General features: G+C 45.9%; 1 protein-coding gene across 1 annotated transcript in view; it reads left to right on the top strand.

Annotated features, from left to right (window-relative positions):
- The window catches only part of TRIP12 (thyroid hormone receptor interactor 12), a 221,968-nt gene that overhangs the window by 191,515 nt on the left and 12,569 nt on the right, over positions 1 to 17,884 (top strand). Inside the window, 12 exon segments of the mRNA XM_075341548.1 lie at positions 6,735 to 6,892; positions 7,564 to 7,637; positions 7,730 to 7,929; positions 8,035 to 8,162; positions 8,404 to 8,555; positions 11,424 to 11,566; positions 11,707 to 11,863; positions 12,092 to 12,190; positions 13,008 to 13,122; positions 13,310 to 13,464; positions 13,641 to 13,805; positions 15,492 to 15,656. Coding sequence (XP_075197663.1) covers positions 6,735 to 6,892; positions 7,564 to 7,637; positions 7,730 to 7,929; positions 8,035 to 8,162; positions 8,404 to 8,555; positions 11,424 to 11,566; positions 11,707 to 11,863; positions 12,092 to 12,190; positions 13,008 to 13,122; positions 13,310 to 13,464; positions 13,641 to 13,805; positions 15,492 to 15,656 — 1,711 coding nt within the window.

Below are 17,884 nucleotides of genomic sequence, written 5' to 3' on the forward strand. Positions count from 1 at the left end.
GCTCCGTCTGTCCGTGGAGGTGCCGTGGCATCTCCCGGACCGCCCAGACCTTCTCTCACAAGGTCCGCTTTTCCGCCAGAATTCTGCGGCTCTCAGATTGATGGCGTGGCTCTTGAGTCCTGGATCCTGACGGCTTCAGGCATTCCTTCCGAGGTCATCTCCACTATGACTCAGGCTCGGAAGTCTTCCTCGGCCAGGATTTACCACAGGACTTGGAGAATTTTCCTATCCTGGTGTCTCTCTTCCGGCCATGCTCCTTGGCAGTTTTCCTTGCCGACCATCCTGTCCTTTCTACAGTCCGGTCTGCAGCTAAGACTATCCCTCAATTCCCTCAAGGGACAGGTCTCGGCTCTGTCAGTGTTGTTCCAGCGGCGTATCGCCCGACTGGCCCAGGTGCGCACCTTCATGCAGGGCGCATCTCACATCATTCCTCCTTACCGGCGGCCTTTGGATCCCTGGGACCTTAATCTGATCCTCACGGCCTTAAAAAAAAACCCCTTTGAGCTTCTTAGGGAGGTTTCTTTGTTTCGACTTTCACAGAAAGTGGTCTTTCTGGTGGCCATAACTTCTCTCAGCAGAGTCTCTGATTTGGCTGCGCTCTCTTCGTAGTCACCCTTTTTGGTTTTTCACCAAGACGAGGTGGTTCTCCGTCTGACTCCGGACTTTCTCCCTAAGGTGGTGTCTCCTTTCCACCTTAACCAGGACATTTCATTGCCTTCCTTTTGTCCAGCTCCTGTTCATCGCTTTGAGAAAGCGTTGCATACTTTAGATCTGGTGCGGTCGCTCCGGATCTATGTGTCACGCACCGCTGTTCTTAGGCGGTGCACCTCTCTTTTTGTGCTGACCACAGGTCAGCGCAAGGGTCTCTCGGCTTCTAAACCGACCCTAGCTCGTTGGATTAGGTCGGCCATATCCGATGCCTACCAATGTTCTCAGGTGCCTCCCCCGCCGGGGATTAAGGCGCACTCGACCAGAGCTGTCGGTGCCTCTTGGGCTTTCAGGCACCAGGCTACGGCTCGGCAGGTCTGTCAGGCTGCCACTTGGTCTAGTCTGCACACCTTTTCGAAGCACTACCAAGTGCATGCTCGTTCTTCGGCAGATGCGAGCTTGGGCAGACGCATCCTTCAGGCGGCTGTCGCCCATTTGTGAAGTTAGGTTTTACCTACTTCTCAGGTTTCTGTTTATTTCCCACCCATGGACTGCTTTGAGACGTCCCATGGTCTGGGTCTTCCTTAAGGAACGATGAAGAAAAAGAGAATTTTGTTTACTTACCGTAAATTTTTTTTCTTATAGTTCCGACATGGGAGACCCAGCACCCTCCCTGTTGCCTGTTGGCAGTTCTTGTTCCGTGTGTTTTCACCGGCTGTTGTTGTAGATAGAGTAAAACCCGGAACAACCGGAACCTCTATCTCTACTTGTGGGTGGATGTCCTCCTTCAGCTTTTGCACTAAACTGGCTAGATTTGGTCATCCAGGGGGTGTATATGCTCGGAGGGAGGAGCTACACTTTTTAGTGTAGTACTTTTGTGTGTCCTCCTGAGGCAGAAGCTATACACCCATGGTCTGGGTCTCCCATGTCGGAACTTAACGGTAAGTAAACAAAATTCTCTTTTTTTCTTTAGTCCCTTACCAACACTGGATTTGCTGGGTACGTCCTGGCATTATCGACCAAAGACGTACACAGCATGTCCTGGCAATCGCAGGGGTTCATGCGCTGTACCCCTGCTATCGCTACTGGATCTGCAGCTTATCTTATTGCCGAGACCCGGCTCTCACTGCCAGGAGCGGTGCCTGCACCTCTTCTGGCGGTTTAACGTCCTAAATGCAGCAAGTAATAGTTATCACAGCATTGAGGAATCAGCAAGAGAATCGCGCTCCTCCCCTGAGCAATCTGGTCCCTGTAATGCGATCACAGGAACCCGATTGCTCATATGATAACCCTAGGTCACCACCATGGCAACCCTCTGGTTACCCAGTTACGTACGGAAAGCCTCGCATAACATGCCAGATGCATGAAGTGCAAGGTAGTGTCAGTACTGTGAGTGCTTTCAGAATGGGTGGCACTTTTGGGTACTTTCTGTCACCTAGGCTGCTCAGTCACTTCAAATGTGATGAGCTCCTTAAAAAAAAAATTTGTTGGAAAAATTGCTGATAAACTTTTTAACTTTGAGTCCTTTTTAACTTTCTAACAATTTTTTTTTTTTTTTTTTTACCAAAAATTGTGCTGATGTAAAGTAGACATGTGGGAAATGTTTAACTATTTTTTGTGTCATAACTGTCGGATTTTAGGGCATAAAAATTCAAAGTTTGAACATTGCAAACTTTTCGCAAAATTTCAGGGTTTTTTTGGGTTTTTTTTCCCCCCACAAATGTAAAAAATGTCATCTTAAATTTGCCCCTATCATGAAGTACAATATGTCCTGAAAAAAAACAGTTTGGAACGCTTCAACGGACCCCAGTGATTCTCAGTTATACCCTGTCAAAGTGACACCGATCAGGATTTAACAAAATGGCCTGGTCATGAAAGTGAAAACCATGCTCTGGGGTAAAGGGGTTAAGAAGCCCTCTTGCTCTGCACTCATCGCTCTGCACTCATTACCTGTATTAGTTCCACCTATTTGAACCTGTTACCGCTATAAATTACATCTATCCACACTCAATCACACTTCAACCTCTCCACCATGGACAAGACCAAAGAGCTATCTAAGGACACCAGAGATAAAATTGTAGACCTGTACAAGACTGGGATTTGCTACAGGACAATAGGCAAGCAGCTTGGTGAGGAGACGACAACTGTTGGCGCAGTTATTAGAAAATGGAAGATACACAAGATTACTGTCAATCTTATTTGGTCTGGGGCTCCATGCAAGATCTGTCTCTGTGGGTTAGGGATGATTCTGGGAGAGGTCTGGGAATCAGCCCAGAACTACACGGGAGGACTTGGTCAATGACCTTAAAAGAGCTGGGACCGCAGTCTCAAAGATTAGAGTTATTAACCTACTATACCATCATGGATTAAAATCCTGCAGAACGTACAAGGTCCCTCTGCTCACACCAGCACATCTGCAAGCCCATTTGAAGTTTACCAATGACCCTCTGGATGATCCAGAGGAGGCATGAGAGAAGGTCATGTGGTCAGATGAGACCAAAATAGAACTTCTTGGTAGCAACTCCACTTGCCGTGTTTGGCGGAAGGATGAGTACAACCCCAAGAACACTGTCCCAACCATTAAGTATGGGAGTGGAAACCTTACTTTAGGAGTGCTTTTCCGTAAAGGGGACAGGACGACTGCACCGTAATTGAAGGGAGGATGGATGGGGTCATGTATTGTGAGGTTTTGTCCCAGCAACCTCCTTCCCTCAGAGCATTGAAGATGGGTCGTGGTTGGGTCTTCCAGCATGACAATAACTCTAAATGCACAGCCAGGGCAACTAAAGAGCGGCTCCGTTAGACCCATTTTGATGTCTTGGAGTGGCCTAGCCAGTCTCAGGCCCTTAACCCAATAGAAAATCTTTGGCGGAAGCTGAAACTCAATGTTGACCAGTGACAGCCCCGAAACCTAAAATTCCTGGAGAATATCTTTATGGAGGAGTGGGCCAAAACCCCTGCTGCAGTGTGTGCAAACCTGGTCAATAACTACAGGAAACGTCTGACCTCTGTAATGTAAGGTTTCTGTACCAAATATTAAGTTATTTTTTTTTGTCGCTCCATTGGGAGACCCAGACAATTGGGTGTATAGCTTCTGCCTCCGGAGGCCACACAAAGTATTACACTTTAAAAGTGTAACCCCTCCCCTCTGCCTATACACCCTCCCGTGCATCACGGGCTCCTCAGTTTTATGCTTTGTGTGGAAGGAGGCACACATCCACTCATGCATTCTCAACTTAGTTATGTCGGTTGGAAGAAAAGAGGGCCCCCACGGGGCCCCCGGCATGTTCCCTTCTCACCCCACTATGTCGGCGGTGCTGTTAAGGTTGAGGTACCCATTGCGGGTACAAAGGCCGGAGCCTCATGTCGTTTTCCTTCACCATCCCTTAGTGGCTCTGGGAGAAGTGGGATCCTGACCGGTCATCCATTCACTGGGACCGGGCTCCCTCCGCAGCCCCTGTGGGAATCTGCTGGACAGGAATCTATTCATCCTCAGGGACCGGGCCCTGCATCTATAAGGTACTCTGTGTCCCCATGGGGATTGTGCATGGAGCGCTTTCTTCCTGGACGCTGCAGCAGCTGCTGATTTGTAAAGACCGGCGGACTTCCGCGCCGACCGCGCCTGCTTGTCGGCCGCGGTCTTAAATTTAGTCCCCGGCTTCATCGCGGCCTAGTAGCAAAAATCCCGCCCCCGGGCCTGCCTGTCAGGGGTAAGGGCGGGACGGCCGGCCTGACGTCTGCTGTGAGGGCCGGAGCATCCTGTATGTTTCCTCCCCCCTCACTGATCACTGTGGGGACCCCAGATTCCCGCACTTTTCTAGCACCGCCCACGGCTCCACTCCTCCCCTGAGAGCTCCGGCAGCCATGTTTTTGGCATTCTGCCGGTGGAGGATTACCAGAGAAGAGCTCTGCAGCTCTGGGAGACCTAAGGCAGGGAATCTGAAAGACACACACTCCGCTTTTTAGCGGTCGGTCAGCCACACCGGTCACCCGGTGCTGGTCCCCCCCAGGGTGCCGGAATAGATACGTATTTATATACATATTTCTGTTCGGTCGGGCTGTATACCCCTTCCCATATACCCTCAGTGATCACTCTCCTAGGAGACAATAGCATGTCGTCCACAAGGAGCAAAGGTGCTAAGGCACAGGGGTTTTTTTGCGACCTGTACCTCTTGTGGGGCTATGTTACCTGCGGGTTCCACCTACCCTCACTGTGAGCAATGCTCGGCCCCTGTTTCGCTTGCTCAGCCGGAGCCTCGGTCACTAGTGGGCCCCTCGGCTCATGTAGACCCCCCTGCTCCCCCTGTCCAGGCGGCAGGGACAGAGTTTGCTGAGAAACTCTGAGTCACTTTCACAATCCATGGCTCAGTCTATGGACAAATGGTCTGCCAAGCTGCTAGAAGCTTTGCAGTCCAGACCGGTTCTTACACAGGCCCCGGTCCCCGTTAGCTCGTCGCCTCCAGGCCCCTCTCGGTCCGCGCCGCATCATGGCGTCACGACACAACAACAAGGTCCCGGCCTTCATGGCACGGTCTCAGGATCACAGAGCTCTGGCGGCGGACGCATTAGTTCAGGATTGGTCGCAGTTTCAACTGCCTTATGTATTTCCTCCTCTGGCGATGCTGCCCAGAGTGTTACGCAAGATCAGGTCCGACTGTCGTCGCGCCATTCTCGTCGCTCCAGATTGGCCGAGGCGATCGTGGTACCCGGATCTGTGGCATCTCACGGTGGGTCAACCGTGGGCGCTTCCAGACCGCCCAAACTTGCTGTCACAAGGGCCGTTTTTCCATCTGAATTCTGTGGCCCTCAACCTGACTGTGTGGCCATTGAGTCCTGGCTCCTAGCGTCTTCAGGATTACATCACTCCGAAGAGTGTCGGAGCTTGCAGTGCGGTCATGCAAAGCCCCCTTCCTGGTTTTTCACCAGGATAAGGTGGTTCTGCGTCCTGTCCCGGAATTTCTCCCTAAGGTGGTATCCCCTTTTCATCTCAATCAGGATATCTCCTTACCTTCATTTTGCCCTAATCCAATTCACCAATGTGAAAAGGATTTGCACTCTTTGGATCTGGTGAGAGCACTCCGGTTCTACGTGTCTCGCACGGCGCCCCTGCGTCGTTCAGACGCGCTCTTTGTCCTTGTCGCTGGCCAGCGTAAGAGTTCGCAGGCTTTCAAGTCAACCTTGGCTCGGTGGATCAAGGAACCGATTCTTGAAGCCTACCGTTCTTCTGGGCTTCCGCTTCCTTCAGGGCTAAAAGCCCATTCTACCAGAGCCGTGGGTGCGTCCTGGGCATTGCGGCACCGGGCTACGGCTCAGCAGGTGTGTCAGGCAGCTACCTGGTCTAGTCTGCACACTTTCACGAAACACTATCAGGTGCATACTTATGCTTCGGCAGACGCCAGTCTAGGTAGGCGAGTCCTTCAGGCGGCGGTTGCCCACCTGTAAGAGGGGGCCGTTTCGGCTCTTTTTATCGAGGTATTCTTTTACCCACCCAGGGACTGCTTTTGGACGTCCCAATTGTCTGGGTCTCCCAATGGAGCGACAAAGAAGGGAATTTTGTTTACTTACCGTAAATTCCTTTTCTTCTAGCTCCTATTGGGAGACCCAGCAGAATGATGTACAATATAAAATTATATTGTGGCACTGTGTTAGCCAGAAAAATCGATTGGAAATACTTTCATGCCGAATAATGACAAGAGTATTTACATGCAGATTATTTAAAAATCATACAATGTGATCTTCTGGATTTCTTTTTCCTTCTATTAATGATTACAGACCTCTCCACTCTTTTGTAGGTGGGAAAACTTGCAAAAACGGCAGTGCATCAAATACTTATTTTGCCCTCTGTAGATGGGATCCAGAACAAGATCATTATAAGACTCTCAAATTTAATTTGCTATTTGCAACCAGGAGTCTGATTTGCTATTATGTCAATGGGATTAATTGCAGAACGCGTCCCCATACTCAGTGTGGCCTCTGTATGGACATAAATCATGATGCCTGTGTGACCGGAGCATTAGTCTTTTTTTTTTTTTTTTTTTCCTCCTCTGTGTTGATATATATATTTTTTCTTTTATCTCCATTGCCAGGGGGTCTCAAGCTCTAAAGTTTTTCAATACTCATCAGCTTAAATGTCAACTACAGAGACATCCAGAGTGCACTAATGTAAAGCAGTGGAAAGGCGGACCTGTTAAAATAGATCCCCTGGCTCTTGTGCAGGCGATTGAGCGATATCTGGTGGTCAGAGGTGAGTCCTCATCTTTCTTACTCGAACATGTATCTTAGATTAAGGCCCCGTCACACGTAGTGATATTGCTTGCGAACGTACCCTCCCCCTCGTTTGTGCGTCACGGGCAAATCACTGCCCGTGGTGCACAATATCGTTCGGAGCCGTCACACGGACTTACCTGCCTAGCAACGTCTTTCTAAGGGGGCGGTTCGTGCGGCGTCACTAAGCGGCCGCCCAATAGAAGTGGAGGGGAGGAGATGAGCAGCTGTAACATCCCGCCCACCTCCTTACTTCCTCATTGCCGGCGGACGCAGGTAAGCTGTAGTTCGTCGTTCCCGCGGTGTCACACGTAGCGATGTGTGCTGCCTCGGGAACGACGAATAACCTGTGACCTCAACAATCAACGTTTTTTTGAAAATCAATGACATGTCATCGATGGACGATTTAGTGAGTATTTTCCATCGTTAATGCTCGTTCATTGGCGTCACATGCAATGACGTCGCTAACGATGCCGTCGCTAACTATGTGCGTCACGGAATCCATGACCCCGGCGATATATCGTTAGATATGTCATTGCGTGCGACTGGGCCTTTAGATGCTTTAATTGGGCTTTTGCTTTGCACATTTCACATGGCACTATTACGAAGTCTTTCATGGCTTTTGTTTTTTTTTATTTTTTGGAATGTTAGGTTATGGCCGAGTAAGAGAAGATGATGAGGACAGTGATGATGATGGCTCTGATGAAGAAATTGATGAATCATTGGTAAGATATTATGATTAGTCATTAAGCACCAACTTACAAAAGAAGGTATACTTCTGGACAGATACATATTGTCTGTGATATTGTCTTCACAGGCGGCTCAGTTTTTAAATTCAGGAAATGTACGACACCGGCTGCAGTTTTACATAGGTGATCACTTACTTCCTTACAACATGACCGTATATCAAGCAGTGAGACAGTATAGCATACAGACCGAGGAGGAGCGAGAGTCCACGGATGATGAAAGTAATCCTCTAGGAAGAGCCGGTATCTGGACCAAGACCCACACGATCTGGTGAGGGCCTGCTTTGTGTATACAGCTTCATCAGAACGCCCCTATCTTTCGTTTTACACTCCTTTTACATTAGAGAGCGATATCAGCAATATCTGTCGATTGCAGGTACAAACCAGTTAGAGAAGAAGAGGAAAGCACGAAGGATACAGTAGGTGGCAAGCGAGGTCGTGCCCAAACTGCGCCAACCAAAACGTCTCCTAGGAATTCAAAGAAACATGATGAATTGTGGCACGGTAAGGTCACATCTCACAATGGGCCATTGCACTCTTGTCTTGTGTATCTGTATTTTCTAACAACTCTAGAAGTAAGTGGAATATAATCTCTTGAAACTGACAACTGAGACTTGATAGTTGCCAAAGCAACTTGTCAAACCTTTTATTAAAAAAATTCTTCTGGTATGTGTTTTCTGTTTTGTTATGGAAATTTTCATGGAGACTAATAAAAATGTTGTTTTTTTTTTTTCTCTTTATGCAGATGGTGTTTGCCCAAAAATTGCTAATCCTTTAGACAATTACCTCATCTCCTCCCCACCTGAAAATATCACATTTGATGATCCCTCCCTTGATGTGGTGATTCTTCTAAGGGTCCTTCATGCCATCAGCAGATACTGGCATTACCTGTTTGATGTAAGTTACACTGCAGTTAATTTGCAGGTTTACCTTTTAGTTATCTTAAAGGGGCTGTCTGTTAAAGGGAATCAGCCACCAGGTTTTTGCCTTTCAAACTGGAGGCAGGGTCATAATGGTGCTAGGATGCTGATTAAAATGATACCTTTAGTTGAGATATCTGAGGCTCTATTGTAGAGCAATCTTTGTCTGAGCTTTCCAAAATGATGTAATTTGCGCACAGTCTTGAGCATCGGGGCAGGACTCTGTGGGTCAGGCCCTCTGTTAACATTCGTCCTCCTGCCTTGCCTCCTTTACTTTATTTACATTTTATGCCGCCACTACCATTACCGCTGCTGGCGGCACATGCGCATTACTATCGTGACATTGTCTTCAATAAAACTACTCTGGATTCAGTGCATGTGCGTACCACAATCTCCGGAGCGGCTGCAGCATATGCTGAATTTTCTTTATTTTTTTATCAGCACATGCACTGCCGTTAAGTCATCTCCACAGTGTGCTCAGTAAAATAGCACCAGAGATCGCGGTACGCACATGCACAGATTCCGGTGCCATTTTATTGAAGACAATGTCACAATAGCAAAGTGCAAGTGCCACCAACAGCGGTAATGGTTTTGGCAGCCGCGCAAAGCTTAAAGAAAAGTAGTCGAGGCAGGAGGAGAAATCATCCCAGAGGACCTGACCCAGAGAGTCCCTGCCCGATGCGCAGGCCTGTGTACATATTAAATCATTTTGGAAAGTTTGGACAAGGTTTGCTCTGCAGTAAAGCCTCAGATTTTTCAACTAAAGGCATTATTTGAATCAGCATCCTACCGCATTATGGCCCTGCCTCCAGTTTATAGGGCAAAAACCTGGTGGTTGGTTCCTTTTTAAACTAGCTCTTCCGTCAAGTATGTGGACTGTATTTCGGGGACTTTTTTTTTTTTTGTTTTTTTTTTTGCTTGCTTTTTTTTTTTCCTTTTCTTTAACCCTTTCACGACCGGCCGATTTTTCGCTTTCCGTTTTTTTTTTCGCCATTCTTTTTCTGAGAGACGTAACTTTTTTATTTTTCAGTCAATATGGTCATGTGAGGGCTCATTTTTTGCGGAACGAGCTGTACTTTTAAATGAAACCATCAGTTTTACCATATTGTGTACTAGAAAATGGCAAAAAAATTCCAAATGCTGAAAAATTGCAAAAAAAGTGCGATAGCACTATGGTTTTTGAGATATTTTATTCACTGTGTTCACTATATGGTAAAACTGATGTGTGGGTGTGATGCCTCAGGTCAGTGCGAGTTCGTAGACACCAAACATGTATAGGTTTACTTTTATATAAGGGGTTAAAAAAAAATCGGAAGTTTGTCCGAAAAAAGTGGCGCACGTTTTACGCCATATTCCGTGACCCGTAGCGTTCTCATTTTTCGGGATCTTAGGCTCAATGACGGCTTATTTTTTGCGTCTCGAGCTGACGTTTTTAACGATACCATTTTTGCGCAGATGCTACGTTTTGATCGCCTCTTATTGCATTTTGCGCAAAAGTTGTGGCGACAAAAAAACGTCGTTTTGGCGTTTGGAATTTTTTTGCCGCTACGCCGTTTACTGATCAGATTAATTGATTTTATATTTCGATAGATCGGGCGTTTCTGAACGCGGCGATACCAAATGTGTGTATATTTTTTATTTTTTTAACCCTTTAATTTTCAATGGGGCGAATGGGGGGTGATTTGAACTTTTAGGTTTTTTTGGTTTTTTTTAATTTTTTAAAACTTATTTTTTTACTTTTTTTTTTTTATTTTACTAGTCCCCCTAGGGGGCTATTGCGATCAGCATTCCGATCGCTCTGCAGTATCTGCTGATCACAGCTGGAAGGCTGTAAACAGCAGATACGCTGTCTTTCTCTTTTGCTGTGCCCCGGGCACAGCGAAAGTGAAACCAATTCATGTGTAGTACAGGAGTCATCACATGACCCTGTACTACCATGACAACTATCGGGAGTCACGTGATCGCGTCACGTGACTTCCAGTTTCGGCGGTAAGTAAAACTTTACCGCGATTGCGCTTATAATGGCGCTGTCATGTATTGACAGCGCCATATAAGGGGTTAATCGGCACGAGCAGATAACGATTCTGCTCGTGCCTAGCAGGCACACATCTCAGCTGTGAAAATCAGCTGAGATGTGTGCCGATCGCGGCATGCTGCCGCCGGAGGACCGCGGGCAGTAAGATTATGTCATTTAGGACGTAATTTTACGGCCCGCGGTCGTTAAGGGGTTAAGCAGACTAGCCAACAAATTAAAAAAAAAAAAAAAAAGTGTGTATCTAACTCATGAGGTGTGTGTTTAACATGTATTTTTCTTTTACGGCTGCCAAGACCGGACTTTTCCAAGTATGCTCACTGTTAGGACGCGCTCACACGAGTGTATAGCTTTGAGTGACAGAAGGGGGGGAACGGATTGCATGTATGAGGCAGGGCACAGCTGCTTTTTTTTATTTTATTTTTTTTGTTTTCTCAGAAATAAATAGCAGCATGCCAAATACAGCTGTTTGACTCTGAAATCGGTACAGTTCATAAGGCTACCATAAGGGCCATTAGTATATCATCCGATTTTTACAGACACATTACAGTTCTGTAAGAAGAGAAGCTGTAAATGGGCCTCTAAAAGGTTAATAGCTGCTCAGTTAATAACGGATTGCTTATGGACAATACACAATGGGCAGGGAGAAAGTAGTCTCACTTTTCTGGATGAGAATGGGACCAATCTTTTCTTTTTATACACTCGTGTGACCCCCCATCCTCGCAGTGATTACCTGGGTACGGCCTTTGGAGGGATGTTTGTTGCGTTCTTTATGGCACATTATTAGGATGCTAACACCATGTTTCCTCATAGAATGCGGTCTGCAAAGAGATTATTCCCACGTCAGAGTTTATCAATAGCAAATTGACTGCAAAGGCAAACAGACAGCTGCAAGACCCTCTGGTCATCATGACAGGGAATATACCCACTTGGCTGACCGAGCTCGGGAAGAGCTGGTAAGTTCTCCTGCTGCTTTCGGTGTGTAAATGGTGCAGACATTGTGGCTATCTGCATTCAATAAACTCCATTTTTTTTTCTGTATATAATCTCATGTGTAACAAATTTCATAAGAATGACACAAGTCTTTTCTTTTCAGCCCATTCTTCTTTCCGTTTGACACACGACAAATGTTGTTCTACGTGACTGCATTTGACAGAGATCGGGCAATGCAGAGACTGCTTGACACTAACCCCGAAATCAACCAGTCAGATTCTCAGGACAGCAGGGTGGCCCCCAGACTGGACAGGAAAAAAGTAAGATTTGGGGATCAGGCTGCTGCATTTACTCCAGTTAAATGAACAGATCATACCACCGCAGGCTTTATTTCTGTGTCTAGAGCTGTGTGTATTACAATCAGATACTGTCTTGCCCGAATTGTTATTTTGGAGTTTCACCACCGCTACTGTAGGCAGAACATGAGCGGGGTTAATGTGCGATTCTCCAGCCGGCTGATCTCCGCACTCGTATCATTTCTCTTCTAGCGCACTGTGAATAGAGATGAGCTTCTGAAGCAAGCGGAGTCTGTGATGCAGGACCTAGGAAGCTCACGAGCTATGCTGGAGATCCAGTATGAGAATGAAGTAAGTGACTCCTTTTATCTTTTTTTTTTTTTTTTTTTTTTTTTTTTTTTTTTTTATACTGTATATGTGTAGTGCAGCTACAAATACAGTATTACGAAGTAGCTCTATATAAAACTGCCTGGATTTTGAAAATCATGTACATATGCTCATGCAAACTTCCAGGGCTACAACCTCCACAGTGGTTCTAGATAGTATGATCCTTTTGTGCTAGCATTTTCCACGTCATATTAGGAATACAGCAATAGTGACTCCACCGGTGAATGAGGAAACCATACATGACTTCTTTTCACCAGATAGCCTCTTCCTCAGCTATTCAAAAGATAGGCGATTACTTTCAGATCAGTGGGGTCCGACTACTGGTGCCCGCGTCGATCAGCAGAATGAGGCACTAAGACTGGACCAGTAGTGCGTGTGTCTGACCACCACTCCATTCATTCCCAATGGGGCCAATGAGCATAGTGCTCAGCTTTTTGGGGTAGCCTCCTAGAGAATGAATGGAGTGATGATCAGGCATTTTGTAACTGGAATAACAATTACCTGTTGGGGATAAAAAGTCCTCTTTCTGCTGATTTGCTCAGATTCCAGCACTATGACTCTCACCGATCCATGTTGTGTCCTACCCTGTGGATAGGTAACCTGTTCTCACTAGACAACCCCTTTAATACGCTGTCTGCCCCCTTCTTACACTTATGATCATTTATGCTAGGAAAAGCAGTCTGTTACTAGGAGTTATGGTACAGACTTGGTAGAAGGCGTTTTGTGGCTTTCCACTTTTTTTCTTTTTTGAAGATTGACATTCATGGTGTGCACTTTATAGGTTGGAACTGGATTGGGACCCACTTTGGAGTTTTATGCACTTGTATCTCAGGAATTACAAAGAGCTGACCTTGGCCTATGGAGAGGTGAAGAAATCACACTCGCTAATCCTAAAGGTAAGTGGGACGTGCCTCATTTCTATTCACTTCAGCTTGGGGGCAAATTGATAGACCCTGAGAGTGCTTGGAGTTGTGCTATGTTATAATTGATAAGCTTCTTTCATATTAGTTTAGTTCGTATCTGATAGACCCAGGGAATCTGTAGCAGAAATTCTGAGTAACAAAAAAAAAAATTACTTTTCAGGCAGTCATGAAGGGACCAAGTACGTTCACAACATGCAGGGTCTGTTTGCTCTTCCCTTTGGTCGGACTGCTAAACCAGCACATATCGCTAAAGTGAAAATGAAGTTCCGTTTTCTTGGGAAATTAATGGCCAAAGCCATCATGGACTTCAGACTGGTGAGTGCTAACCGGTGTCTCGCCGTATGAGCAAATCCGAGTCTCTTACCCATACAACAACCGTGTTTAGGAAGACAAATTCTGCACATTCTAGAGTTCCATATAAAGTAATTACACAGAACAGTGTGGTGCTGTGCGGTCTGCCTAGATCTAACCCACAAGTGCTTATTCCCTAGGTGGACATTCCTCTTGGACTCCCATTTTACAAATGGATGTTGAGACAGGAATCCTCCTTGGCCTCGCATGATTTGGTCAACATTGACCCAGTGGTGGCAAAATCTGTTTATCATCTGGAAGAAATCGTGAGGCAGAAGAAAAGACTGGAACAGGATAAGGCACTGGTATTATTTTGAGTCCTTCACGTTATGATGTGATATACGTGTAACCATCTTTATACATTGAATATTGGCTCAAAAACACTTCTTATTGACTCCTTCATAAAAATGTGACATGTACCTTGTGTTCTCTATATGAGTAGAAGATCCTTCTATTGGCTGAATTGTTACTTTTTCTTAAACCATCACTGCTTCAGATTGCAAATGTCTGCACCGGGTAGTGGAGGGTCTGCATGAGAAGTTCACAGCATGTTTGTAAAGTGCGTGCGTGTGTGGTGTGATGGCTGCCGACATGGACGCCACACTTTACAGTTTTACTTTACCCCTATAGAGCCCGTACCCATCAGTATTAGGACTCGTGCAGATGTTGGCTTTTCTCATACGAGTGCGATCTGTTGGTTTTTATTCATAGCATATTAAAGGAGCAAATCCTATGGGGTAGTTCACATGTCCTAATGTTTCCTCCCAATAAGTGATGTGTACAAAAGCACAGAGACTTGTCTGATTGTGATCCAAGTGTAGGATCAAACGCGACAACGCAACGGAGTCCATGGAAATAATCAGACGGCTCCCTGAAGGCATCCACCGGCTGTACACATTTCACAGGCGGTTTGATGGGAGGTGCTTGAGAAACCTCCATCAATTTTTGTTTTGTGTTTTGTTTTTTTTTTTTTTGTTTTTTTTTTATCGTACGAAAAGTGATGAAACTGTTGCCAAACTCTGATGGTGAAAACTGGTACCTGATGAAAAGCACTGATGATACTCACGCCAATTTACAAAAAAAACACGGACGTCTTAATGAGACCTCACTCAGAGCTATGGAAGATAGTAGGCTGTGGTTTTCCATACAATGGTATACAGTAATATGAAGTGTAGACTGTCACACATCTTATGGGTTTGTTTGGTTTTTGTCTTTTTTTTTATAACCTTGTCATACTGAGGATGACTAGTGCTTCAGTTTGGCATCTGTGGGTGGCTTCTGTTCACAATAATTCTGTCTAAATCCACACACACAAAATGTGATCCAGGTAGAAGCCCTGACAGCCATTCAGTATAATGGTTCTGACTCTGTTCCAACAGTGTCCATCTTTTTAGGCAAACCCAAAACCATAATCTACCACACTATTGTGTCCACCTAAAAGAGACAAACCCCCTGGAAAGGAGTCTACAGTGACTCCGTCCTGTCCCATTATATAGAATGGATCACTCGGGGCCTATATGTGATTCACGTTTTTGTTGTTTGCTTTTTATGTGGGCTTAGATGGAAACCCCCGATTATGTCCTCCATGTAGAGACCATTATTAATCTGAATTAGTCCTTGTGTATACTCCATGGTTTCTACAGTAGACGGAGGTCAGGTCTAGATGAGAGCCCTTACTCTTGTTACCCTGATCTGCCACCAGGTGGCGTATGTGCTTATTAAACCCAACTTAACCAACTTGGTTGTAACAGAAAATATAGAAAGTTAGTTTTGAGGAATGATGAAACGTTGTGCGGGGGTTAGAGGTGAATATCATCTCTAAAAAAACAAAAAGATGCAATTGTCCACAGGTTATATGTGATCTGTCAAGCTCTGCCCTGTTTATTTCAAGCAGCTGATCGTCTGTCGTATTCATGGCCTGTTTTAAGGAAGGAGCCTTAATATTTTAGAACTGTGTAGCTCTTAATGTTCCTGTGTCCGCTTCATTATAGGCCAAAGAGAGTCTGCAATTTGCACTTGAAAGTTTGAACATGAATGGCTGCTCTATAGAGGATCTGGGATTAGACTTCACACTACCAGGATTTCCCAATATCGAGTTGAAGAAAGGAGGGAAGGATGTGCCCGTCACCATTCACAATCTGGATGAGTATGTTCGGGTAAGTGAACTGGACCTTGAGGAAATGGGAGCCTCACAGCTAAAGTAACGAAGAGGTAGAACATTCTTGGCCAACATTTAATTCTGCTAATCTGTATTCTATTACTGGCATTATGCCTGTGACTTTCAGGAGCCTGGACTCTCCATCCCTCCTGGACAGTGTCGAGTCAATCTATCTGTGCAGTGTATCTGCATTACGGTCTATGCATACAGCACACCCTGCCGAGAATAGAGGATATAAATCTCCAGGCTCCGCTTCTCACAAACCAGCTACACCATGTTCAGTCATTGTATGAGCAGCGTTATGTCACATTTATTTGGGGGGGTTTATTTTTTATACATAGTGGAAAATTGCAATTCTTTCTGTGACTTTGCTTTGGTCCGGACTCTTCTCGAGTCAAATGCAGCCCAAAGGAGGTGACCAGTCCTTATGGCTTAAATCAGAGTAATGTGTTTGTATATGTGTTTCTTTCTAGTGAGGACGGTATCATCTGTTACATTGTTCTGTACAGGGGCTCACAAAGTGCATTATTAGTAAACCTGGCCGGTGTTGTGCTTCGTATGCCGATACAGCGTCTTGCGTTTGTACATTTGGAAATCCTTCTGTATGCTACAAGTGCAGTGGGCATGTTCCCTTAGTGTTTCCAGTCCTCAGGGCCCCCAACAGATCATGTTTTCAGGATTTCCTTGGATTCCCTCATATGTGCAATATTTTCTGATGTCTTGGTAATAAAGCAATCTCATGGGCACTACTAAGGAAATCCTGAAAACATGATATGTGGGGGTGGGAATAAGGATTGCAGTTTGGGAAATACTGCCTTACATGTACTCTATCACCAATTACCCCATCTGAGAATAGTGTATGTAGAGGCAAAAACCTTGAGTCCAGCAATGTGTCACTTACTGAACTGAAGTTTTTATAAAATCCCTGTTTTTACCTGCTGCTGATCTAGCTGTTTACTGAATGCTGCACTCTGTATAACCCCGCCCTCACCACTGATTTGCAGCTTTCTGCCTATGCATAGGGTACACAGAATGATGCCTGTGAGGGTAGACCTGGGCTATAGGCCAATTGTCCAAAAAGATCATCTGTGTGTGTAAATAATCAACATATAAATGTAGTTGAATAATTATCTGTGTGTCTATATGACAATCGCATAGATGCCATAATATGATTCTAAGATGTGTGTACAGTAAGGTGTTAATGGAGATAACGAAGCCAGAATGAACAATGGACAAAGGTATTTATAAGGCCTAAGACGCACGGCGAGAAAATCGTTGCAAGTGGAGTGCGATAAAACATCGCATTCCACTCGGACCAATACTAGCCTGTGTGTCAGCGCACATGAGCGATTATTTTCTCAGCCCTAATCGGACCGAGAAAACAATCGCAGCATGCTGCGACTGTAATGCGAGACTCATTTCTCTCGCACCCATTCAAGTGAATGGGTCGAGAAAAAAATCACACTGCACTCGCAGTACACCGGTTTAACACGCATGCAGAGCGAGAATGGCAATATCCGGCAACGGAGGAGAGAGGGAGATAAATCCCTCCCTCCCCTCCTCCGTGCCGGCCCTCCGCAGCGCTTGCCCGCCCCCCCCCCCCCCCCCTCAGTGCCAGCCCGCCCCCCTGCAGCTGTGGTCCGCTCGCACAGTTGGACCTCAGTCGCAGGGATACTAGCATGACACCTGCCTCCTGCTGTGCTGCCAGCACGAGCCGAGTGTCATGCGAGCATCGCAGTAGTGCCCCGTGTGGCCCCGGCCTAACACTAGTTCTCACCAGCTGGGATGTGAAGCTGGGGCTTTATCTTTACTCCTTGTTCCTGTCACAAGGTCAAATGTTGAATTGTGTCACTGTGAATGTTTTACAATATACGAATCAGAAGACCATTGAGCTTCTCCCGAATAGAGACACGTCTCTGTGTGGTTATTGCTCCTCCTACATACATCTGCGCAGATTTGATTTGAACTCCGACCTCTGTGACCCAGACGAGGGACCCAATTTGTGGTCTCCCCTAAATTCCCAACCTTGACATGCCACAATCAGTGGTAAGGGTAGTGTTTTACAAAGCTCATGAATGGTGGACAACCTGACAGCTGGTGTACTAGTCCTCTGTTCTGAAATCGCTGTTTTATCAGGAGATTATCAAAGCTACAGTAGTTCTTGCTAGGTGATACATTGCTGGAATCAGGGTCTCTGTACATTATGCTGCTCTCAGATGAGGTGGC

Source organism: Anomaloglossus baeobatrachus, chromosome 3, assembly GCF_048569485.1.
Source record: "Anomaloglossus baeobatrachus isolate aAnoBae1 chromosome 3, aAnoBae1.hap1, whole genome shotgun sequence".
Lineage (NCBI taxonomy): Eukaryota > Metazoa > Chordata > Amphibia > Anura > Aromobatidae > Anomaloglossus > Anomaloglossus baeobatrachus.